Source organism: Mixophyes fleayi, chromosome 10 (assembly GCF_038048845.1).
Source record: "Mixophyes fleayi isolate aMixFle1 chromosome 10, aMixFle1.hap1, whole genome shotgun sequence".
NCBI classification, from domain to species: Eukaryota; Metazoa; Chordata; class Amphibia; order Anura; family Limnodynastidae; genus Mixophyes; species Mixophyes fleayi.
This window is the reverse complement of record NC_134411.1, coordinates 34,700,312-34,725,757: the sequence shown is the minus strand read 5'-3', so window position 1 is coordinate 34,725,757 and position 25,446 is coordinate 34,700,312. Positions and strand designations below refer to the sequence as shown.

The window sequence follows — 25,446 nt, the reverse complement described above, 5'->3', positions numbered from 1 at the left end:
ATGGCAGCCCCCCCTCCCACCCTATAGATTGGTATGACAGTCCCCCTCTCCCTCCCTATACATATGCATGACAGTCCACCCTCTCCCTCCCTATAGATATGCAGGGTAGTCCCCCCCTCCCTATAGATATGCAGGGTAGTCCCCCCCCTCCCTATAGATATGCAGGGTAGTTCCCCCCCCCCTCTCTATAGATATGCAGGGCAGTTCCCCCCCCTCCCTATAGATATGCAGGGCAGTTCCCCCCCCCCTCCCTATAGATATGCAGGGCAGTTCCCCCCCCTCCCTATAGATATGCAGGGCAGTTCCCCCCCCTCCCTATAGATATGCAGGGCAGTTCCCCCCCCTCCCTATAGATATGCAGGGCAGTCCCCCCCCCTCCCTATAGATATGCAGGGCAGTTCCCCCCCTCCCTATAGATATGCAGGGCAGTTCCCCCCCCCTCCCTATAGATATGCAGGGCAGTTCCCCCTCCCTATAGATATGCAGGGCAGTTCTCCCCCTCCCTATAGATATGCAGGGCAGTTCCCCCCCCCTCCCTATAGATATGCAGGGCAGTTCCCCCTCCCTATAGATATGCAGGGCAGTTCTCCCCCTCCCTATAGATATGCAGGGCAGTTCCCCCCCTCCCTATAGATATGCAGGGCAGTTCCCCCCCCCTCCCTATAGATATGCAGGGCAGTTCCCCCCCTCCCTATAGATATGCAGGGCAGTTCCCCCCCTCCCTATAGATATGCAGGGCAGTTCCCCCCCTCCCTATAGATATGCAGGGCAGTTCCCCCCTTCAATTACCTGTAGTTGTGCCAGCGTCGCTCCTCTCCTCAGATAGGAAGTGAAGACGTCCTGCTTCCTGTCTGCTGCACAGCAACAGGCAGCCTGGCGATTGGCTGTGTGTTGCTAACCACTGACCACCATTGCTTTTGATTGTCGAGCCCTCCACCCCCCCGCGACGACCCCCCCTCCCCCACCCCAAAAAAAAAAATGAATGAAGAAAAAAAAAAAAATACCCACAGGGCAGCGCCCCCCGGGACCCAGCGCCCCAGGCTGCAGCCTGGTCAGCCTAGTGGTTGATCAGGCCCTGTTCAGACCACAAAATGGCTGCCTCCATTGTGTGTAGGGGGCAGGTCAACTCTAACAGGCTCATCAGTCACAAAATGACAGGGAAAGAACTAGTCCGAGGACATATCATTAAAAACTGTAAATTAGGTACAGCTGGCAGCTATACCTGTGGTGGCATTTACAGGCTTGCAGAACGCTCGGTCTAGGGTCATCTGAATATGAAGGATCTACCTACCAGCAAAGCTCTCCTAAAAACAGACCCAGAATCTAATGTGATAAGGCAAATTGTAACCATCACACACATACACATATCATGTAAAGTCAGCAATAAGAAAAAGCCTAAAGCAATCAAGTAGACATCAACAGGACAATAAACCACAATTGCCAAGATCATAAAATGCTGAACAACCAATGTCATATGTTTGATCACGAGCCCTTTTGGATTACATTATTTAGGCAGTAGAGTTAGACCATTTAAAACAAGGATACTAGAACACACCTGAACAACATGCAGAAGAAACTGGTGGAAAACTTCAGAAGTGTCTACAACAGCCAAGTAAATGCCATCATCCTGAAATAGAAAGCTCAGCATGCCGATACTCCTTCCAAAAATGAGAAAAGAAGGATACACAAACTAAATCACTGAGCTCTAGTGGCCCAAACAGTGACATAGACCGGTGGAGCTTCTACTAACGCAAACCCAGGACCATCAAGCAGGATCAATCTACCAAGAGGTCCATCACCACCCACTCAATCAGCAGCACTATTTAGAATACGTAAATGTTGGGTGGTATGTAACTTGACGCAGAGTTTGAAGAGGTTCTCCACCTAAAAGCAAAGTATCTGTTATTTTACTTTACCCCACAGTTCCTACCATTCGGTAAAAAGCTGGCTCCCTACCCAGGTCTAACTTGTATTTGGCATTTTGCCCCCAATGGACTTGGCTTAGCTGATACAGCAAAATCTCTTTCCCCTGGGTAATCATGATGAGCAGACGCCAGTTTTCCACCAGTTTGAAGGATACCAGGGGGGTCAACAGTTTAATTTATTAGGTTGAGGCCCCATGTAAGATCTTTGAAATTTTGCTTCTGAAAATTAGCTGAGCACAATCTCTCTTTTCGGTGTGGGGTTATAATAATTAATTTGCAGTATTTTTCGATAGGCTAAAGCCGGGTACCCACTGACTCTTGTTTTGCGTTGGAAAACTCAAGTTCAAGCATAAACAAAGTTGTTTTATTTGCATTCAATGGGCCATTGGAGATCACCTATTAAACTAAATGAGTTTAACTTGCATATAAGGTATTGAATGGGACAGGCAGTGTTCAGAAAACCGCAGCTCCCCAGAATAAGACTACCATCAGGATTGGGTATGAGGCCTCCGACATTGCTTCTTCGATGGGTAAAAGCTTTCCTGCAACAATGCTGTTTATATTTCTGATTACTCTGATATACAAATGTTAGTAGCTTGTTTATCTAAAGGAACATCTTTACTTTATTTAGTGTTCCTCTAAAATACTATATTTGAAATGTTTTCCATTAAGTTAGGTGGGATGATATGTTTGATATGTAAAACAATTATATTTATATGTGAACAATGCACATGGGGATGTGAATCATGTTTCCATTCGTATTAATCTATGTATGCAGATTAAATACAAAACATGAATGAAAGAAGTCCAAAATATAATAATAAAACAAAAGTACAACTAAAACAAACTATAGCAACAAAATAAATAATAAAATAAATAATAATAAAATAAAAATATATATATGCTGAAATAAAGGCAGAAATATTGCTACTTGTGGTTATTCAGCAGTTGTGGAACTAAAAAACCCATAATGTCCTATCAGTCCTTGACCCATATGGATTACAGAACTTGGATTCCTCTCTGTATATTGTTAGCAGTTCACATGTTAGATTAGACAACATGGCCTCTAGCTCTTTCTTTAATGTCAAGGTTTTAGAAGTATGTTTACTGAGCGTTCCAATAACATCCTGCTTTACTTGGTAATACAATGTTTCTCCGTCGCACTTGTCACCAGTCAGCAGTTTCTATAACTAAGGAGGAAAGAGCACGCGTGCTAAGAGATGCAATAAATTCCTGTATGCCTTCAATTAATTATCATTTGTTATCAACAAGTTTGAAGAAATTCAACCAAAAAGGAAAAAAATATTTTTTGGGTTGAGTTCAAATAACAAAAAAAATAGTATACTCCATTTGTGTGAGCTATTCACCGCATCTGCAGGGATCCGTAATGGCTGGATGGTCCAATAGTACTCCCTTCTCTACTATTACTGCTTGGCCCGCCTTCAGGGTGTCAATGCCCCTCCCATGTGAAAATCTTATTTTCACAAAGCCAAGCAGAGCAGAGCTATGTGGAGCCAAGGAAAGTGTTATTTTTTTTGTTGTTTTTTTTTCATTTTAAATCCTTCAACTGTACCCAGAACTATATTTATCCATTAAGTTCCATGTAGCTTACTACATTATTCTTCAATAGACATGAAGTCTTGTGTACATGGAAAGAAAATGCTACAATCACGTCTTCAATATTAATGCATTTGTGGATGTATACAATTTGTGAATAATATTAAAAGTATCACGTTCTTCCCTAATGCGCCTACATCCAGTGATCCAGGTGTTTGGTCAACTCTCACATCGATCGACAACTACAAAGTGACCGATCCTTCTTCCTTGTTGACTTGTGACCACGCAAACAAAAAACTGTAATCATCGGTTAACCAGGTTTCCAAAACTACTAAATAAAATAATAGATCTGATTTCGATCAGATTTTTTTTTTTGCTCTATACAATGGTTTTGTAGACCACACAAAGTGAATTATTGTGTCGATTCGGTCATGTTTCCATGTGCAGTCACAAATCATTTTGGCCATACACACTTTGGCAAGTATCAATGTCCAATTTCTTCACATACGTAAGTGGGCAAATTGGCCAAGATCCGGCCGTTCAGCTGGATCTCTTTTGACTTCACTGGGGCCTGTAAGTGATCACTTTTTGCACTATGAGCCCAATTGTGCAATATTAACCGAGATATCACAATGTGTATATCCATTTTAAGTTTAAGGATTTATTTGTTTTACAGAATTTTTAAACTTTAACATTTTGTTTATTTTTGAAAGTGATACCGGAGTTAAATTGATTGTATCCACCTAATATAATTGAAGAAAGACTTGTGTTTCAGAAGTCTCGCTTTACAGTGTGAAATGTTAATGTCTTTAAATTATCCCAATTATGTGTTTAATCTGTTTTCTAGATTGATAATAAACTGTGTAATGGAACAGACAAGGAATGCTTATCCCCCACATCTAAATCTGCAAAAATGGACACACTCAAGGTAAGTGTTTTTTTGTAGTCAGTACCCAGCTGTATTGTCCTGCAGAGTGTCAGATAATTCACGTTTCTCAGTATTGTCTACGATATCTGAGAGTCCAGCTTGTACTTTACTTAATCAGCATGTGTGAGATGTGCAGATCGGGTCTCGTGCTGAGGGAAGCTAATGGGGCCGTTGCCACAATCCAGCTTGTGAGGAAATGAAAAGGATTTAGATAATTACACGGCTTGGTCTTCCATTCAGAACTGCTGAGCATAAACCTGAGCCTGAATAAAGGACACTGGCCATTGTCGCTGGTAGAACAGCCTCTGCCGTCATTCCATAATATCCCGGTGATTTATTGGTTTACTTAGGAACAAGCCGGCTACTTTCTATATTTATATAACATGTTTCTAATACAGACTTAACACTTTTATTACACGGAACTGGGGCTCCCAATGTTAATGCCACTGACACTTATCTTTGCAAAGGGAGACAACCACACTGAAAATGTAATTCACATCCTCAATGTGATATTACTGTAAAAAAAAAAAAAAAAAATTGTAAAATATACACCGATCAGCTACAACATTAAAACCACTGACAAGTGAAGTAAATAACATTGATTATCTTGTTACAGTGGTACCCAGGGCCGGACTGGGATTAAAAATCAGCCCTGGCATTTAAAGCACACAGGCCCACCTGCTGTGAGCTCCATGCACAATATTGTTGCACGCTGGTGTGGCATTGAAACAGTTGCACATTGTTTTTAAAGGGCCTCTGTGGCCAGGTCCATCTTGGAATGTGCTCCAGCGACAGGAGAATTAATACCCCAGTGCTAGGGGATGTAAAAATATATTAAAGTGAATGTTTATTAATTTAAATGTATATATTTGATATATGGGCGCTGTGGCGCCGGTTAGCAACCGCCGTGCAGTGCCAGAAAAGGTTAAGTCTCGGTATTAGGCGGTAGGAGAGTAAATGCATTTGGTCATGTATTGATTTATTATGAGATTATGGAGGAAATTTGTTTCTGTCACTCTTCTGAAGAAAGGAAGACCCATGCATCCAAACCAACACATCTTTTTAGCTTGAATACACAGCAGGGGGTCATTTCTTTTTTTTTTGTGCATTCGGTCCTATTAAAAAGGACTTAAAGGACTAAAGCCTGTTGGAATTTTCAGGTTCGTTAATACGTACCCAGCCCCTTTGGAGAACCTGTATGAGGATATACATGATGATGTCTGTGTTTATTCGGTTATCAATGGACAGCAGCAGTTATTGACTTTATATTCTTTCCGGAGAATGGGTTTCTTAATAATAGATCCCCTACCTGTATGTCCATATCTAAAAGGCTTTTTATAACATATCCCTAATCAGACCCTTCCTCTCCCAGGATGCCACCAATCCACTCACTGATCTCTGGTCTTGACTACTGCAACCTTTTCCTTACTGGCCTTCCCCGCTCCCATCTCGCTCTTCGATCTATACTTAATATTGCAGCTAGACTTTTCTACCTATTTTGCTGCTCCACATCTCCCTCCCCTCTCTGCCAAGCCTTACAATGGTTCCCCTACAGAATCCTTTTCAAACTTCTCTGAAGTAGAGACACAAAACCCATACTTGGAGAGACATGGAAAGCTAATGTTAGCAGTAGGTCCAGTTACTACTCTTCCATTGCCAGATATGCATGTCCTTAATGCTGGCCTTGGGTGCTCATGGCCTTCACATAGCAGCTGATATTAGCTATTTTGGCAAGAGGGCCAGATACGCTTCTACCCGTCTTGAGCATAAAAAATTCTTTGCACTCTTTGTCTGGGCAAAGTTAGCTCTGCTTCTCAAACTTTAATTCACCTGTTCTTGTCAGTATAGAGATGTAGGGAAAGAATTCCAGAAAACTCCAGAAAAACACTAGAGATAAACCATTAGATAATCCCAAGGCGCAGTGTCAGTAAATGTAAATGTCAATAAGTGCTAAACAATTTTATATAAATCAGGAATAAAATCTAAAACAGCAATTTGGAAAATTAATCATAAACTTCCAATGTCATAATATGAAATATTAAATAAAATATCAGCATAATTCTCAAAATAGCAATTGCAATAATAGTAGTTCTGGTCACAACACATAGCTTTGTTAGTACTGCTGAAACCTGCTGATTTTTCACAAAGTGATCATAAATCCACCACAGTCCATATCCATAAAAATGTATAACCAGTTTGTATCCAAAATTTGTCCAGAATAACTCTAGTCCAATTTCATATATAGCAGGATCAAGCAAGTCAAATAACTATGTATAATAAACAATATATGTGGTAATTCAAATGAAAGTCCTCCATAGCCACAGTACTAAAACTTGGTTCAAGTCTCTAACTCAAGTGGTTAAACTCACATTTCTGTAGACTCTGATGTTCTCCATTGGCTAGTGTTATGTGCCCAAAGTGAGTTTTCCCTACCTCTCCTGCCCGGGAAGACGCTACTGTTAGCATAAGTTCCAGACCACGTTTATGTTTGCGCATGCGCAGTAGGGGTCAGAGTCGCGTTTATTGTTTGCGCATGCGCAGTAGGGGGTCAGAGTCTCCGTTATGATGTACCTGTCAGGCTCTCCTCTGCCCTGACAAGCGGACGCTTAGGAAGAAATGAATGAAACGGCGAGCAGAGCACCGAAAGGTGGTGCTGCTCGAGCGGGCCTGTGGACGCTGAATCGGCCCATCTTGCCATCGGCCCTTCTGGCATTTGCCAGAAGTGCCAGATGGCCAGTCCGGCCCTGGTAGTACCTGTCAATATATTAGGCAGCAAGTGAACTGTCCATTCTTGAAGTTGATGTGTTGGAAGAAGAGAAATGAACAAGCATAAGGATCTGAGCGATTTTGACAGGGGCCAAATTGTGATGGATAGACGACTGGGTCAGAGCATCTCCAAAATGGCAGGTCTTGTGGGGTGTTCCCGGTATGCAGTGGTTAGTAACTACCAAAAGTGGTCCAGGGAACAACAACCAGTGAATCGGTGAAAGGCTCATGGGCGCACAGAGCTCATAGATACACATAGGGAGCAGAGGCTGGCCCGTCTGGTCCAATCTCACAGAAGAGCTACTGTAGCACAAACTGCTGAAAAAGTTAATGCCGGCTATGATAGAAAGGTGTCAGAACACACAGTGCATCGCAGCTTGCTGCGTGTGGGACTGCGTATCTGCAGACCGGTCAGAGTGTCCAGGCTGACCAAAAGTGCCTACAATGGGCACGTGAGCACCAGAACTGGACTAAGAAGCAATGGAAGAAAGTGGCCATTATTTGATGAATCACAGTTTCTTTTACATCATGTGGACGGCGGAGTGCATTGGCGTTGTTTACCTGGGGAAGAGATGGCACCAGGATGCACTATGGGAAAAAGGCAAGCCAGCGGAGGTAGTGTGATGTTCTGGTCAATGTTCTGCCTGCAAACCTTGGGTCATGAAAGGCTAGACCTGGACACTCCCTTGTGGTCGAATTCTGGTTTCTGGGAGCTGGTGGGGTTGGATGGTTCAGTGTTGAGGAGAGGGGCAGGAGTTCACACCATTGGTCAAATATTTATAGACAATCAGTTAGCCACATATGAACAATTGAGAATGGCCTTCCCGTTGTCCAATACCCGGTTCTTCCGGTATCTGCAGCTGAGACATGCTCGGAGAGCCCAGTTTCCTGGGGGTTTGCTTCAGATCTCAGATTCTCCAGTTAAAAATGTATTACGGTCTCTGGGGTCGGGTAGGACTATATCTGTGCTCTATGCCTTATTGTTGCCTCAGGTGTCTGTGGGAGGACTAGATCCGCTCAGTATGAAATGGGAGGCCGATCTGGGGGTCCTTTCCGACGAGGAGTGGAGTATGGTGGTTGGAGGTACCAGACATGCCACCTCTTGCCTTAGGTTCCAGCAGGTTCATTTTTACATGGTAAACAGAATAAACTTAACACCGGCAAGGTAGCACGCGTTGGGGCAACGCACCTCCGAGGAGTGCCCCAAGTGCGGTAACCCTGAGGGCAGTTTTTGGCATCTTCTATGGACATGCCCAGTAGTTCAATCCTTCTGGGCCAAAATTTGGAACTGTATCTCCTTCACACTACCTGTGACCCCATCGCTGTGCCCTAAGATCTGTCTGTTCGGCACCACACTATAAGAAAATCTGAGTAACCCATTTTTTAAATACATATTTAACTTGGTCTCCTGGCTAAGGTTATTTTAGCTAGGGGGTGGATGGCGGCTCAGCCGTCTAGTGTGCCTCATTGGATCAATCTAGTTACTGAAGTTTGGAGTCATGAGCAGTTCATGTATGGCAGTAGGAAGCCATGTATAAATACCATAAGTTATGGCACCACTAGTATGAATCAAGTTATGTTATCCACCCTCATCAGGATGATATGGACTTGGGGAGTCACCGAGTGGGAAGTTAGTTTTCAGCTCTGTGCAGCTTCAATGGGTCTGATCTAGAGCACATTGTCTCTTATTGTATAGAATTGGAGACAATCTGATGGACTTATGGTTCTTATCTTGTAAATGTATTACTAAGTAAAGTCTCTTTGTTCTAAAAGTTCACAAGATATTACTGTGCAATGTTTACAGCGACATAGGTAGGGATTGGGGTTAGTTAGATAGGATGTTAGCTATGTTATTTGTATACTCTAACTTTAAATCTCAATGAAACTACTTTATTTAAAAAAAACACAAAAAAACCTTGGGTCATGACATTCATGTGAATCTTACTTTCACACGTAGGGCAAACTGCACAATATAAGGCAGGTGGTTTTAATGTTGTGGCTGATTGGTGTATATTTATGCTTAATCATAGTTTTAAGGAAAGTATAGATGAGCTATAATGTGAGACCTGACAGCTGCTGTGCAATAATCTTGTAGAGACATAGTGGATACTACAACACAATTTCCAAATCACTAAAAATATTGAAACCACTACCCTCTGTATTTACAGTTATGTATATTTATGTGCATAAGTTTGTGGGATATTGCCGTATTTCAGGAGTGAAATGTTCCCACAGAAATGACAGAAGTGGGAAATGCATTTAAGATGGAGGAGAAGGACACACACCAGCGGCCCCTACTGGTTGTCCTCCTGACCACTGGACATGATCATAATACAATTCTATTACACTCTATACAGACATAGGACACTATAAACCCAACATGACCTGACCACTGGACATGATCATAATACAATTCTATTACACTGTATACAGACATAGGACACTACACCACCAACATGACCTGACCACTGGACATGATCATAATACAATTCTATTACACTGTATACAGACATAGGACACTACACCCCCAACATGACCTGACCACTGGACATGATCATAATACAATTCTATTACACTATATACAGACATAGGACACTACACCCCCAACATGACCTGACCACTGGACATGATCATAATACAATTCTATTACACTCTATACAGACATAGGACACTACACCCCCAACATGACCTGACCACTGGACATGATCATAATACAATTCTATTACACTGTATACAGACATAGGACACTACACCCCCAACATGACCTGACCACTGGTCCTGATCATAATACAATTCTATTACACTCTATACAGACATAGGACACTACACCCCCAACATGACCTGATCACTGGACATGATCATAATACAATACTATTACACTGTATACAGACATAGGACACTACACCCCCAACATGACCTGACCACTGGACATGATCATAATACAATTCTATTACACTCTATACAGACATAGGACACTACACCCCCAACATGACCTGATCACTGGACATGATCATAATACAATACTATTACACTGTATAAAGACATAGGACACTACACCTCCAACATGACCTGACCACTGGACATGATCATAATACAATTCTATTACAATCTATACAGACATAGGACACTACACCCCCAACATGACCTGACCACTGGACATGATCATTATACAATTCTATTACACTCTATACAGACATAGGACACTACACCCCCAACATGACCTGATCACTGGACATGATCATAATACAATACTATTACACTCTATACAGACATAGGACACTATACCTTCAACATGACCTGACCACTGGACATGATCATAATACAATTCTATTACACTGTATACAGACATAGGACACTACACCTCCAACATGACCTGACCACTGGACATGATCATAATACAATTCTATTACACTGTATACAGACATAGGACACTACATCCCCCAACATGACCTGACCACTGGACATGATCATAATACAATTATATTACACTGTATACAGACATAGGACACTACACCTCCAACATGACCTGACCACTGGACATTATGATTACAATTGTACATTATTTTAAAATATGTATTGTTATTAACATGTTATTACTAGATTAAATCCATACTGAGAACTGCATTTAGCAGTAAAGACAAGGGAAATTGTACTAAGTAAAAGGTTATTATATAAATCCAGAGACCTGGTCAGTGACTAACCTTAGAAGTCTTGTACTGTCCCTATATATTAGGGACAGTTGGTAACTATGTATCTTTTGCAGATCCAGAGGGCAGATCTTGCTGTCTGATTTCATATTCCCAGTGCAGAGTAAAGTACATACATTGTAATCTATGACTAATCATCCTCCCCCTGTTCTATTATACAGGTGCAGAAAAAGAATTACAGACAGGAGAAGAAACGGGCCACAAAGCAGCTATTCAGCGCTCTGAAGGACCCCAGTGTGGTGATTGTGGCAGACTGGCTAAAGGTATTTCATGAATAATTAAATATATGTTCTGTCCGATGCTTTCCATGAATGATGTAATATACCTATAGAATATCTATAGTACATTGTTACGTGTTAGTGACATCATTGTGTCACCTTACGTACTTTATGTCGGCCATTGTGCATGAACATGACGCCATTGTGCATGAGGATTGGTGCAGATCTACGTATAACACTGCACAGGGCGATTATACATTTTTGCTTTGCACTCCCCGGTTGCAAATGTCCCCCCGCGGTATCCACCTCTGAAGCGGTATCACAGTGTGACAGTTCATATTTTGTCTTATTGATTTTCATTTGTGTGTTTTAATGCATTTTATTCCGTTCCCCATTGTTGATCTTTAACTTCTGAATTCGTCTTTATTTCTACCTGGGATACGGACTGTCGGTCTCAGTCCATCTTGAAATTTCATGCTAGAAAGTTTCCTATGAATAATTTTCACAGCAATCTAAAGAAAGTGGTTGCAGACGTCAACTACCCAAACAATAAAAACACAAACTAGTAATATTTTTATGCTTAAACGTAGAAATGAATTCAATACAGAAAATGTTTTTTGTTTTGTTATGCTTTTTTATAAATAATGTCCAGTGTCATTAAATTTACACAAAAATAAATACAACAGATGTATGTAAGGATTTCTATGACTTGACAGACGTTGGGCACAGAAGGCCTGTGCCTAGGGGCAGCAGATGATGAGAAACGGCTTTTTCCCTGCACAGCGAATATGTCAAACGTTTTGTCTTTCTGTAGCATCAAAACTGAAGTGAGCAAATGAGAAAAATCAACTCCTATTAGTTCTGACAAGGGGACAATGTAACTCTAGTCAGCTCAGTGACAGGATCCGTAAAGAGGATATGGCTTAGGGTTCTCAGTCATGGGCCTAAAATGTTGTGATGTAAATCTCTCAGAAATTAGGACAGTTTTGTGGTTCCAGGTATTCTTATTCGATATCGCTTAGGGGCCTATTTAATATTTAACCTGATTTTGCCCCGTTAATTATCATCTGTCATTGCAACAATGACAGATGACTTTTCAGCTTCATTTACTAATAATGTCATGTTCATATAGAGCAGTGTTTCTCAACTCCAGTCCTCAGGAGCCCCTAGCAGTACATGTTTTCCATATCTCCTTGCTGGTGTATTCATTGCTGACTGACACAGTGTAGCAGGTGGTATAATTATTTCACTGGCCACCTGGCAATCCTGCACTGTTAGCGGGTCCTGAGGAATGGAGTTGAGAAACACTGGCATAGAGCATCTGATAGGAGGCTGTCCCAGCGGTGACTTTTTGCCACTGTTCTGTCCCAGAGTCTTTACTGCAAACTAGGGTCGCGCATGCGCAGAGGCATTTAGGAAAACGGCACAGGGGGAGATCAGCAACGCTGCTGGAGAGAGAACCCCATAGGTTTTGCATTGGCCATTGGAGTCAAGCTCCGAAAAGTTAAGCTTTTCAGCGCTTGATAAAATTGGGTTATTATGTTGCTTTGTGTAAAGCGAATCTCGCTGGACCCATTACAGTCTAAGGTGGTAAATAATTGACTAATGTGTGGATGACTATAGATCCAATACAATCACATGCAGATGGTAAAACTGATCAATAATCCGATTGGAATAGGAGGAAATTTGTAATATAAAATGGTCATACTGAAGCTATTAAAGCAGTGTGTTATTGTAATTCTACAATTAAAGTGTATCGATCCTACAATAATCATGCAGTAAAAAGGTATTTCTCTTCTCTGTACATGTAATGTTCATGAAACTATTACTTATTTTTAGACTAAGCATCTGATTAGAAACAATCTGCGTGTAACGTACATGTTTTAATTGTTTAGTGATATGATTGCACATGCAGTTGTTTGTTGGGAAACAAGAGAGATTGATGTCTGTCTCCAGCTTAAGCATTCTGGATTTGTTTTAGATCCGTGGCACGTTAAAGAGCTGGACGAAACTGTGGTGTGTCCTGAAGCCAGGATTGCTCCTGATCTATAAGACGCCAAAGGTCGGCCAATGGGTGGGAACATTACTCCTCCACTCCTGTGAGCTGATTGAAAGACCGACCAAAAAAGATGGATTTTGTTTTAAGCTTTATCATCCGCTGGATCAGTCTATTTGGGCAGTTAAGGTAATTTGTTGTATATCTGTATGTATCTTTCTGGCTATTTGTTGACATGTCCATTACTGTATGCAGGGTGGAAATAAGCACTGTAAGATATTGTTATTGGTAATTTGGTCAATATTGATAATTGAATATTTTCAGGGACAAATCTTTCAAACATGCGACCATTAATCTGGCTTTAATTTAAATGCGGGAAGTGACAAGTTTCTGGGGACACTTGAATGTGTGACACTGTGGGGTTTACCTATGACGGCTAATGTATCACTGTATGATTCATGTGTTTCAGGGTCCCAAAGGGGAAAACGTTGGGTCCATCACTCTACCTCTACCCAGCAGCCACTTAATATTCAGAGCAGCCTCTGAATCAGATGGTAAGATTGTATTTAATATTTAACGGTCTATGGTGATATGTCACTGATTTTGCTGATCTCTAGGTTAGCACATAACTCCCATTAAAGGAGATTTCCATGTATTGTTTTTCATTTATAGTTCACCCCCTATTGATAAAGTATTGATTTGCAAATTACTTATCTTTCTGGTATCCTGGGGTTGAGATACAGTGTGTTTTCGCTTCTCTTGCACATTAGAGGGCTTAGTTGGTGTGTGGCCACGCCTCATTGTGCTATGACCACACCCCTTTTATATATGTCCCCATTAACTGAGTAACACACTTGGGAGGGAGGTATGTATATACATTATTTATAGTAAGCTACTAGTGTACTACTGATTCTGTCCTACAAGACTTGCTGATATCATGCAGTGCAGGTCATCGCGTCAATAAAATTGCCCCCAGTATGAGGCTAAGTTATGTGAGGCTTTCAGTGTGTAAATTTGGGTTCTTATTCACATGTTGGCATCTTGATGTATCTTGGCGACTGTAGTTTTAGTTCTGAGTTGGATTCTTGTTTTAGGTAATCTTACAGGTTTTATTATAGACAGATAACACACTATATGGAGGAAGCACTGATGATTATTCATCGCATCTTCTGGGATTCCCACCGTAGCTGAACTTACTGGGTATAAAACATCCCTCAGGTTACCGCTAGTTATAGAGGTAAAACATTCCCGGCATGAACGTGTCTTGTGTTTCAGGACGATGCTGGATGGATGCTCTAGAATTAGCCCTTCGCTGCTCCAGTCTTTTCAAGATTAATTTACCCAAGCAAGGAAAGGACGGTGAGGTGATCACTCCGCCTGATATGAATCACACTGGACTCTACACGTTGCTGCAGGCATCTACCATCTCCGAGCAGGAGCTCTTCCAGTAAGACCTCACCTCTTGCCAGCCTTGGTAATGGCTACGATCCCGTGTTAAACTGAGTAATTAGAACTTTAAAAAGAATTCTCTGCCCAGGTTTTAAATTCATGTAGCTGAGGTAAAGATAACATTTACCAATCATTCTTTGTTTTACCCGTCTTATGTGCACACACATCTGCGTGTCTGCAGGAGAAAGTAGCCGACCTTTAACAAGAGAATTCGAACAGAGAGTAGAGTGGGCTCTCACAGCCCCAGTGGTCAACATTGTGGTTGGAAAGAGACGCTTATAGTCTCTAAAGTTCTCTATATGTTGGTTGGGGTGAGAAGAGTTTGGGTCCATTATTTTCTAGCTACGCCCCTCTCTCCCACTAACTCTGACTCATTTACTATGACAGCAGTTATCAGAGTTACTGATTTGTGACCAACAGGGAACCGGAGATAACGTCTTGTTTTATGTAACAGATTTGGAATATATAGCATCAAAAACTCTTTTGTCATTGCATAATGGTATTCCCTGGGATGGTTGTATTTAGTTAAATGTATACTATAAAGCGTTAAGAGACATTTTCAACCAACATTTTTAGGCTTAACGAATCTGCTCAAGAAAACGACGCCTTTTCCGACAAGTCAGAAAAAGATAATATAGAAGAGTCGGAAAACGAGCACAACCGGAAAACGAGCGAGAGCGACCAGTCCGACTTACACGGAGAGATCTCGCTGGACAGAGACGGGACGACCTACATGGAAGAGCTGTACGAGGAATTTGGGGAGGTATGAAGAGTGACTCAAACATTTGAAAAGCACATAAATATTTTGGACAGTGAACAGTTGTTGCCTTGTGGTCGTTCTTTTGTTCATGGTTTGTTGTAGACTTCTGAATAGGGCAAGTGATATAAATTATTTTCAACATTCTGGATAATGCAGGACATCTTACTATTACTTACTACGCGTTACCGCTGTTCCTTCATCTTCCTGTTTTACCGACAGATAGGGGAAGCATCGCAGACGGAGACTGTTTCTGATGAAAACAAAAGTTTGATGTGGACGTTGCTGAAACAAATGAGACCCGGTATGGATCTGTCCAGAGTCGTTCTGCCGACATTTATCCTGGAGCCTCGCTCATTCCTGAATAAACTCTCCGACTATTACTATCACGCTGATATCCTCTCCCTGTGAGTACTCTACATACTTCAATATCCCAGTAGATAATGGTTTACAAAATGCCCAGGAATTATCCACTATCATCATCATCATCATTTATTTATATAGCGCCACTGATTCCGCAGCGCTGTACAGAGAACGAACTGTCCCTGTCCCATTGGGGCTTACAGTCTAAATTCCCTAACACACACACACACACAGACTAGGGTCAATTTGATAGCAGCCAATTAACCTACCAGTATGTTTTTGGAGTGTGGGAGGAAACCGGAGCACCCAGAGGAAACCCACGCAAACACGGGGAGAACATACAAACTCCTCACAGATAAGGCCATGGTCGGGAATTGAATTCATGACCCCAGAGCTGTAAGGCAGAAGTGCTATGCACGTCAATACCAATATATTGTGTCCAAATGAACACGAATTAGGGGTGATCCATTTTGGTTACAACTCTACATCTGCCCAATTGTACTTAAGTAGAAAATCTATGACCTGCCCATTTAAGGCCACGTTAGACGACAGCAGACTATTTGCCACAACGCATTTTAGTTCTCCCTTAATTTACTTTGCTCTTGGTACATATAGCACAATCACTCATTATCATTATCATTATTTCTTACTGGTGTGGTAATGGCGCGCTAGTTCCTGGGACACTCCAGGATGAGAATTGCTAGACTGGCAGGGCATGCTGGCAATTGTAGTCCTACAACCGCTGGAGAACTAATGGTTAGCTAATCCTGTTTTACTGTTGCTGCCGTAAACATAATAATCTACTTTCTGCAATATCAGGGTCAGCAGTGAGGTTGGGTAAATCTACTAACACAAGGTTATTGCTGATCAGATATTTGTATAAAGAGAATTATACATTCGGCAGCCTGTACCCATTTGCCTCCAGTTCTTTTGATATGTAGAACTAGATTTGTAGTTTAAAGGGATTGTAATACATACTTCTAACCATCAGCTAAGAACAGCCGGCTTTTGCTCATTATCACTCGACCTTATACAGATAGAAGGTCAGCTATCAGAGGCTTGTCAGGATTACGCTCTACCAGTCCATTAAAAGCTGGATGACTAATAGCAGATGTCTTATTGCATTGTCTTTTGGTCTATTTGATTACACTACAAAAAGTCACCAAATTATGTGACCATCAGACTGATCAAATGTAATTGCAGATGCGTCAGCAAGCAACACCGGATCATATCCGTCCTTGGGAGGTGAATCGTAAACAACTTCATCATAATACTTAATCCTTTATAAAAGCTTCCCCATATTATGTATCAAAAATTTAGATATAAAGAAATATATATTTGTTATAAGAAGTTGTACAGTAATGGTTGCTGTATATTTTGTTTTAAACAGCCTACTGGAAGCACCACCATTGTACAGTCCTTCTCCCAAATGTGTGTGTTACAAACCCCTGCCCATCCCCTTCCATACCATGCATAGAAGCTCTGTACCTTCTTATTAGGCATTTGTTTAAAGGGGAAGGTAGACAGGACCACTGAGGACCACCTACGCCTGCTGGCTGGGTGTAAATAAATAGACGGTCTCCTGTCGAAATGTCTTTATTTGAAAGCAGAACATAAAAACATATAGCACTCACTTTATATTCTGCACACAACAGAAATGAAAAAAAAAAGCAAAGTTGTGAGGTTAGAGTCCCTTTAAATTACAACTTTAACCATGAAGTAACATTTTCTCACTCTATATTATATGTTCAAAATCAACCTACAGGTGACAGGGAGGAGATAATCTGCTAGAATACTTGTGACCAATAAAGACGTTTCCTCCACCGTAGCTTTCGGAGGAAAAAGGCCAAAGTTTTGATGACAATATTGTATTTTTAGGTGTTAAATGCTTTAAATGGATTATGTACATCTGGGATATATATTTAAGCCAAAGGATTCCTCGGACAGATTCAAGAGGAGCATGCATTTGTAAAATTTAGCCAAAAAAAAGCACAGTATTTTAAAAAACTGTGTTGATAAAGTAAGACTTTAACATTACCAAGTCCAGAGGGTACTTGAGAAGTAAAAGGCTATACACACTATATATATATTTATATATATATATATATATATATATATATATATATATATATATATATATATATATATATATCTACTATATAAAAGCCTAGTGGCGTGTGTCTGTGTGTAAAAAAAACAAAAACAAGCTGCAGCGCCACCTGCTGGGCGAAGTTATACTCTGACCTACTAAATTCTTAGTGTGTGTGGGGAAAAAAACTCAGAAAGGGCTTAAATTTGCTGCAGCGCCACCTGCTGGGAGGAGTTATACACTGACCTACTAAATTCTTAGTGTGTGTGGGGGAAAAAACTCAGAAAGGGCTGAAATTTGGTATACTAAGATGTTTTTAATTTGTTAATTTAATTTGTTAATTGTTAAAAGTGTTTATAAAGATTTTAAAAAAAAATATATATATTTCTTGAAGGAGAAGTTACAGTTGGGAGTGGTTGGTGGTTGCCGGGGGTGACAGTGGGGAGTGGTTGGTGGTTGCCGGGGGTGACAGTGGGGAGTGGTTGGTGGTTGCCGGGGGTGACAGTGGGGAGTGGTTGGTGGTTGCCGGGGGTGACAGAGCGAGAGGAGTGTGTCTGGATAGACATCTGGATAGATGTGGCGATAAAGATGAAGGATGAGTTGATGGAGAAAAATGATGAGGTGGTGACATGTGTACAAAACCACGTTAAAAAAGGGCGCTTGCATCGGGAAGTAACGCTCTTCCCCTGAGGAGGCCTGGGCTAGGCCCAAATGCATGACAAGAACCTTTTTAACACCTAAAGTAGCTTGATTTGACTATAATGCATGAGTATCATTGACGGGTTAACTTGTATATGTATATGTATATATATATATATATATATATATATATTATATATAAAAGAGAATATACAGTATACTTCTTGCTGGTATGTATTAACGAATAGAATGTAAAAAGGTAATGGGGTGATTTAGGTATAAATTATATGGCAGCTTAGCGTGTCTGTGTTCACTTTCCTTGTGATTTCTTTTCTTCTTGAATGCATAATGCAGTTTTTCTCTTGGCATACTGCCATCGGGCTGTGTTAGTGTACTCTACAGGGAACAGACCACATTTGGCGTAGCAAGCACATCACCTTCCCCATAAGACTCGCTGCTCTCCTTTTAATTTATTGCAGTGCAATATCTGTGTCACTCACCGGACTGTGAGTGCTTCTTCCCGGACTATTAGGAACCGTGGACGTCCTCTATCCTGAGGGACTGCGCATGCGCAGCCCTTTCTATACCTCCAGTGTATGTTCCTTTAACTTAATTGGCAGATCAGGCAACCTCCCTATATTAAGCACCTGTGGTCAACACCACGTTGCCTGATCTTGGAGTCTCATTCCCCATGAGTCTCTGAAGGTGTTCCTGTGTTTCCTTGTTTATTCAGCCCTGCTGATTCCTGTGGTTTCCAAACCACTTCTACCTCTGTGGTTTCCAAACCACTTCTGCTACTGTGGTTCCCATACCACTTCTACCATCTACTGAATCATCGTGACTGTGAGCTGATTCCTATCCGCTGCCTCCGTGCACTACAGTCTTCTTATCACTTCAACTCTACCATGTATCATTGGGACTGTTAGCTGATGCCTATCCGCTGCCTCCGTGCATTACAGGCTTCAACCACATCCACTCACCTGTTCATGATTGTGACTGCCAGCTGATTCCTATCCGCTGCCTCCGTGCACTACAGGCTTCAACCTGCAACTCGTCTGTGTTTCATCATCGTGACTGCTAGCTGATTCCTACCCGCTGCCTCCGTGCACTACAGTCTTCAACCTGCAACTCGTCTGTGTTTCATCATCGTGACTGCTAGCTGATTCCTATCCGCTGCCTCCGTGCACTACAGTCTTCAACCTGCAACCCGTCTGTGTTTCATCGTGACTGTTTGGCTGATTCCTATCCGCTGCCTCTGTGCGCTTCAGTCTTCAGTCCTTGTCAACGCTCCCGTGTTTCCTTGAGTCTGCCTCCACTATTGCTACCCGCTATTCTCCGTGATCAACAGTGCCTGTTCAACTCTGCTCTCCCGTGTCCCATCGTTACTGCACCTGCTGGTTGCTATTGGCTACCTCCGTGTTCCCGCAGAGACCCGCTGCTGCTACTCCTCAGCACTACTCATCCATCTACTGCTGATCCGCTCTCCACGCTTTCCTGTGTTCCCTGCTGGTCTACCTTCCCGTGCGCTGCACCTACTAGACCACCGCTTCACCCATCCAGGGACTTCGCATCCTGCCGGCCTCCTGCCGTTCAGGTATCTCTGCACTCCTGTCTGACTGCCTCCTGAACCACGGTATGCATACTTCTCATTGACTGTGCTGTGTATTGCATACCTTGCTGGACTGTGTTGGTTCTCCTCTGGAGTGTGCTATCCGCTGTGTCTATTGCCATCATTGACTGTGTTATCTTATGCTGGACTACTTCAAGAGACTTTCTATATTGGCAGTATTGTTCAGTCATTTATACATTTATATTGTGCATATTACTGTGGATCAAAGTCAAGGTGCCCGTGTATATATTGTGTTGCAGTCTCTCCCCGTGCACCTCCTCACATATATATTCAGTAGTACAACTTGCTACCGCAGACCACTGACTACCTTCACGTGTCCTTTGTCCATACAGTTCCTCGTGTATTACTACCTCCATATTGCCAGTGCTGCTAGTCATAGACTTTCCTGAGCATCTCATCATCTGCTATTTCCTGTTCCGTGATCACCCTGCTACCAGAGTACCATATTACCACCTATACTGCTCTGGTAAGCCTATCACCTGGTGATCCCTGGGTAAAGACTCCTAGTGCCCGTGACAGTAAGATCAGGCCATGACAGACCCAGATACGGAACCTACTGCTAAAGAGATGCTGCAGCATCTGGTCAGTCGTGTGGAGCAACAGGATGCTCGCCAACAGCTGTTACTTCAATGTTACCAATCGTTAACCTCCCAAGGAACATCTGGACAGACTGTTACAGCTAGTATTGAAGCTCCTGTGCTTTCCTCCGTTTCCCCAGTGCCATCCCAGGTGTCTACAGCTCCTACGCTTCACCTGCCTACTCCGTCAAAATATGACGGGGACCCCAAAACTTGTAGAGGTTTCCTTAACCAATGTTCAGTCCATTTTGAACTCCAACCTCAAAATTTTTCTACCCATCGTTCCAGAGTGGCCTATCTTATCTCATTGTTTTCTGGACAAGCCCTGGCTTGGGCCTCCCCTCTGTGGGAAAGAAACGATCCAATTCTACAAGATAGTGCCAAATTCATTTCCACGTTCCGAAGTGTGTTCGATGAACCAGGTCGTGTGACCTCCGCTGCTTCCAGCATTCTTCGTTTGCGACAAGGCTCCCATACAGTAGGACAGTATGTCATTCAATTTAGGATCTTAGCCTCTGAACTTCAGTGGAACACTGAAGCATTAGTTGCCGCCTTCTGGCAGGGGCTCTCCGATAAAATTAAAGATGCACTGACTACCCAAGAGCTTCCTTCGTCACTAGAAGATTTGATCTCTCTTTGCCATCGTGTAGACATGAGATTTCGTGAAAGAGAATCTGAGAAAACAACTTCTGCTAAAGCACCTCTTCGTTTAAACCCTCAATTTCGTCCAGTTTCACCTTCTGTGATTCCCATGGAGATAGGACGTTCCAAATTATCTTTAGAAGAGAGGAAACGAAGAGTAAAGAATAGACTCTGTATCTATTGTGCTGATTCCACACATATGCTCAGTTCTTGCCCTAAGAAATCGGGAAATGCCAGGCCCTAACTAGTTCTGGAGAGGTGAAGTTAGGGTCCCTGGAGTCCTCTCCATTGTCTATGAAATCTAAAGTCTGCGCTTTCGATGTTACGATTTCCTTTGCTACTAAATCCTTTGAGTCACAGGCATTGATTGATTCCGGAGCAGCAGGAAATTTCATTTCTAAATCACTAGTGAATCAATGGTCCCTACCAGTGATCACTTTAAAAACACCCATTACTGTGACGGCTATAGATGGATCACGTCTCATCAATGGTCTCATCACCCAGAGTACGTCTCCAGTAACCCTTCAGATTGGTGTACTACACCATGAAGAAATTTCGTTTTTAATTCTTCCTGTTACGACAAGTCCGATTGTCTTAGGCCTTCCATGGCTTCAATGTCACTCTCCCCAGATTGACTGGCGCACCCCTCAAGTTACGTCTTGGGGGCCTGAATGTCACCATCGTTGTCTCTCTCAAGTTATTCCTCTTAAAGTACAGCAATCTTCCATCTCATCTTCCTCCCCGGGACTCCCTCCTCAGTATGCTTCATTTGCCGATGTGTTTGATAAAGCTCAGTCTGAACGTCTTCCTCCTCATCGTTCTTGGGATTGTCCGATCGACCTTCTACCTGGCAAGACTCCTCCCAGGGGTCGGGTCTATCCTCTCTCGTTACCTGAAACTCAAGCCACATCTGAGTACATACAGGAGAATCTCCAGCGTGGGTTCATTCGACCTTCCACCTCTCCCGCTGGAGCTGGGTTCTTCTTCGTCAAAAAGAAGGATGGATCATTACGCCCTTGTATAGATTTTCGTGGACTCAACGCCATTACTATCAAGAATCGGTATCCCATTCCGCTGATCACTGAGCTATTTGATCGCATCAAGGGAGCTCGGATATTTACTAAGTTGGATCTTCGTGGTGCCTACAATTTAATTAGAATCCGTTCCGGTGACGAATGGAAGACCGCGTTTAACACCAGAGATGGGCATTACGAATATTTAGTAATGCCCTTCGGGCTGTGTAATGCCCCCGCGGTTTTCCAGGGTTTCATCAATGAGATCTTTCGGGACTTATTATATGTATGTGTCGTTGTCTACCTGGACGACATATTGATCTTCTCACAGGACCTGCCTTCTCATCACCAACATGTGGCAGAGGTCCTCTCCAGACTACGGAAAAACTCATTGTTCTGTAAATTGGAAAAATGTTCATTCGAGTTACCCCAGATTCCATTCTTGGGGTATATAGTTTCCGGAGTTGGCCTGAAGATGGATCCAGACAAAGTAAATGCTGTACTACATTGGCCTCAGCCAACTACTCTTCGTGCCATCCAGCGTTTTTTAGGTTTTGCCAATTACTATAGACGCTTCATTCAAGACTTCTCATCCATTGCATCTCCCATTGTGGCCTTAACTCGGAAAGGGGCTAATACTAAGCAATGGTCATCTGAGGCTCTCCAAGCCTTTCAAATCCTCAAAGAGTCCTTCTCGTCTGCTCCCATTCTGCGACAACCTGATGTGACACTCCCCTTCTTCCTAGAAGTAGATGCCTCTAATGTGGGCTTAGGAGCTATTCTCTCCCAACGCTCGGAGCAACAAAAATTACATCCTTGTGCCTTCTACTCTCGGGGTCTTCTGCCCGCAGAGAAAAACTATACTATCGGGGACAAGGAGTTGCTGGCCATCAAAGCTGCATTAGAGGAATGGAGATACTTGTTGGAAGGAGCTCGCCATCCGGTGACGATCTTCACGGATCATAAGAACTTGTCATATTTGCAATCTGCTCAATGCTTGAACCCTCGTCAAGCAAGATGGTCTCTTTTCTTTTCCCGTTTTGAATTAATTATAACCTTCAAACCAGCTGCTAAGAACAAGAAAGCTGACGCTCTATCTCGAGCTTTTGTGACGTCCTCTGATGTAGAAGAGGTTCCCAACCATGCTATTCTAGACCCCAAATGTATTTCTCTGGCTGCTTCATCCACCAAAATGCTACCATTTGGGAAGACCCTCGTGCCTCCTACTCTGAGGAGGAAAATCCTTTCGTGGTTCCATGCCTCTCGTTTTTCTGGACACGCCGGTGAACATAAGACCTTTGAGATTCTCTCTCGTAGTTACTGGTGGCCTTCAATGAGGAGAGACGTCAAAGAGTTTATTGCTTCCTGTGATTTATGTTCTCAGTTCAAATCCTCCCGCAGAACTCCAGCAGGGTTGCTGCGACCACTACCCATTCCGTCCAAGCCTTGGACCCATATTAGTATGGATTTCGTTACTGATTTGCCACCAAGTAAGAATCACAATACTATTTGGGTAGTGGTAGACAGATTTTCGAAGATGGCTCATTTCGTCCCTCTGTCCGGTTTACCTTCCTCGTCTACTCTGGCTGAACATTTCATTAAAGAAATCTTCCGCATCCATGGATGTCCGTCTGAGATTGTGTCAGATAGAGGAGTACAATTCGTTTCCAGATTCTGGCGGGCCCTTTGTAAAACCTTGGGCATACGATTAGCACTCTCATCGTCTTACCATCCGCAATCTAACGGACAAACGGAACGAGTCAATCAAGATCTCGAGACTTTTATTAGGATGTTCTCTTCAGCCAACCAAGACAACTGGGTAGAATTGCTCCCTTGGGCTGAATTCGCCCATAACAACATGTACCATGAGTCATCATCCAAAACTCCATTCTTTGTGGTCTACGGTCACCATCCGTCTTTTCCGGAATTTCCTGCCCTCCCGCCCACCCAAGTTCCTGCTGTGGAGACTGCTTGTCAGACCTTCAAAAATATCTGGTCTCAGGTCAAAACCTGTTTAAAGAAGACATCTAACAAATATAAGTCTTTCGCAGATAAGAAGAGGCGGGCTATTCCACCACTAAAAATTGGAGATCGGGTTTGGTTATCTACCAAAAATATTCGTTTGAAGGTTCCATCTATGAAATTCGCCCCTCGTTTTATTGGTCCATATAGGATCATTCAAGTTATCAATCCAGTATGTGTTAAACTTCTTCTTCCTAAGAATCTTCGGATTTCCAATGCCTTCCATGTGTCCTTACTCAAACCTCTTATTATCAATCGTTTCTCGACTCCTCCCTCAGCACCGCAGCCAGTTCAAGTTCATCAGGAGGAGGATTTCGAGATTACTGAGGTATTGGATGCAAAAATTTCGCGAGGAGTCCTCCGTTTCCTCGTTCATTGGAAGGGCTTTGGTCCTGAAGAGCGTTCATGGATCAAAGCTGAAGATCTTAATGCTCCTGCCCTTCTGAAGAAGTTTTATTCCAAAAATCCGGACAAGCCCGGTTCCAGGCGTTCTGTGCCCACCTTTAAAAGGGGGGGTACTGTCACTCACCGGACTGTGAGTGCTTCTTCCCGGACTATTAGGAACCGTGGACGTCCTCTATCCTGAGGGACTGCGCATGCGCAGCCCTTTCTATACCTCCAGTGTATGTTCCTTTAACTTAATTGGCAGATCAGGCAACCTCCCTATATTAAGCACCTGTGGTCAACACCACGTTGCCTGATCTTGGAGTCTCATTCCCCATGAGTCTCTGAAGGTGTTCCTGTGTTTCCTTGTTTATTCAGCCCTGCTGATTCCTGTGGTTTCCAAACCACTTCTACCTCTGTGGTTTCCAAACCACTTCTGCTACTGTGGTTCCCATACCACTTCTACCATCTACTGAATCATCGTGACTGTGAGCTGATTCCTATCCGCTGCCTCCGTGCACTACAGTCTTCTTATCACTTCAACTCTACCATGTATCATTGGGACTGTTAGCTGATGCCTATCCGCTGCCTCCGTGCATTACAGGCTTCAACCACATCCACTCACCTGTTCATGATTGTGACTGCCAGCTGATTCCTATCCGCTGCCTCCGTGCACTACAGGCTTCAACCTGCAACTCGTCTGTGTTTCATCATCGTGACTGCTAGCTGATTCCTACCCGCTGCCTCCGTGCACTACAGTCTTCAACCTGCAACTCGTCTGTG

At 42.7% G+C, this 25,446-nt stretch overlaps 1 protein-coding gene across 2 annotated transcripts in view; it reads left to right on the top strand.

The window, feature by feature from the left end:
- Positions 1-25,446, top strand: part of OSBPL5 (oxysterol binding protein like 5) — a 107,120-nt gene that overhangs the window by 50,856 nt on the left and 30,818 nt on the right. For both annotated transcript variants that reach the window (XM_075188412.1, XM_075188413.1), the window contains exons 4-10: positions 4,330-4,410; positions 11,045-11,146; positions 13,083-13,286; positions 13,567-13,651; positions 14,373-14,544; positions 15,123-15,309; positions 15,526-15,710. In XM_075188412.1, coding sequence (XP_075044513.1) covers positions 4,330-4,410; positions 11,045-11,146; positions 13,083-13,286; positions 13,567-13,651; positions 14,373-14,544; positions 15,123-15,309; positions 15,526-15,710 — 1,016 coding nt within the window. The remainder of the gene's footprint in view (positions 1-4,329; positions 4,411-11,044; positions 11,147-13,082; positions 13,287-13,566; positions 13,652-14,372; positions 14,545-15,122; positions 15,310-15,525; positions 15,711-25,446) is intronic.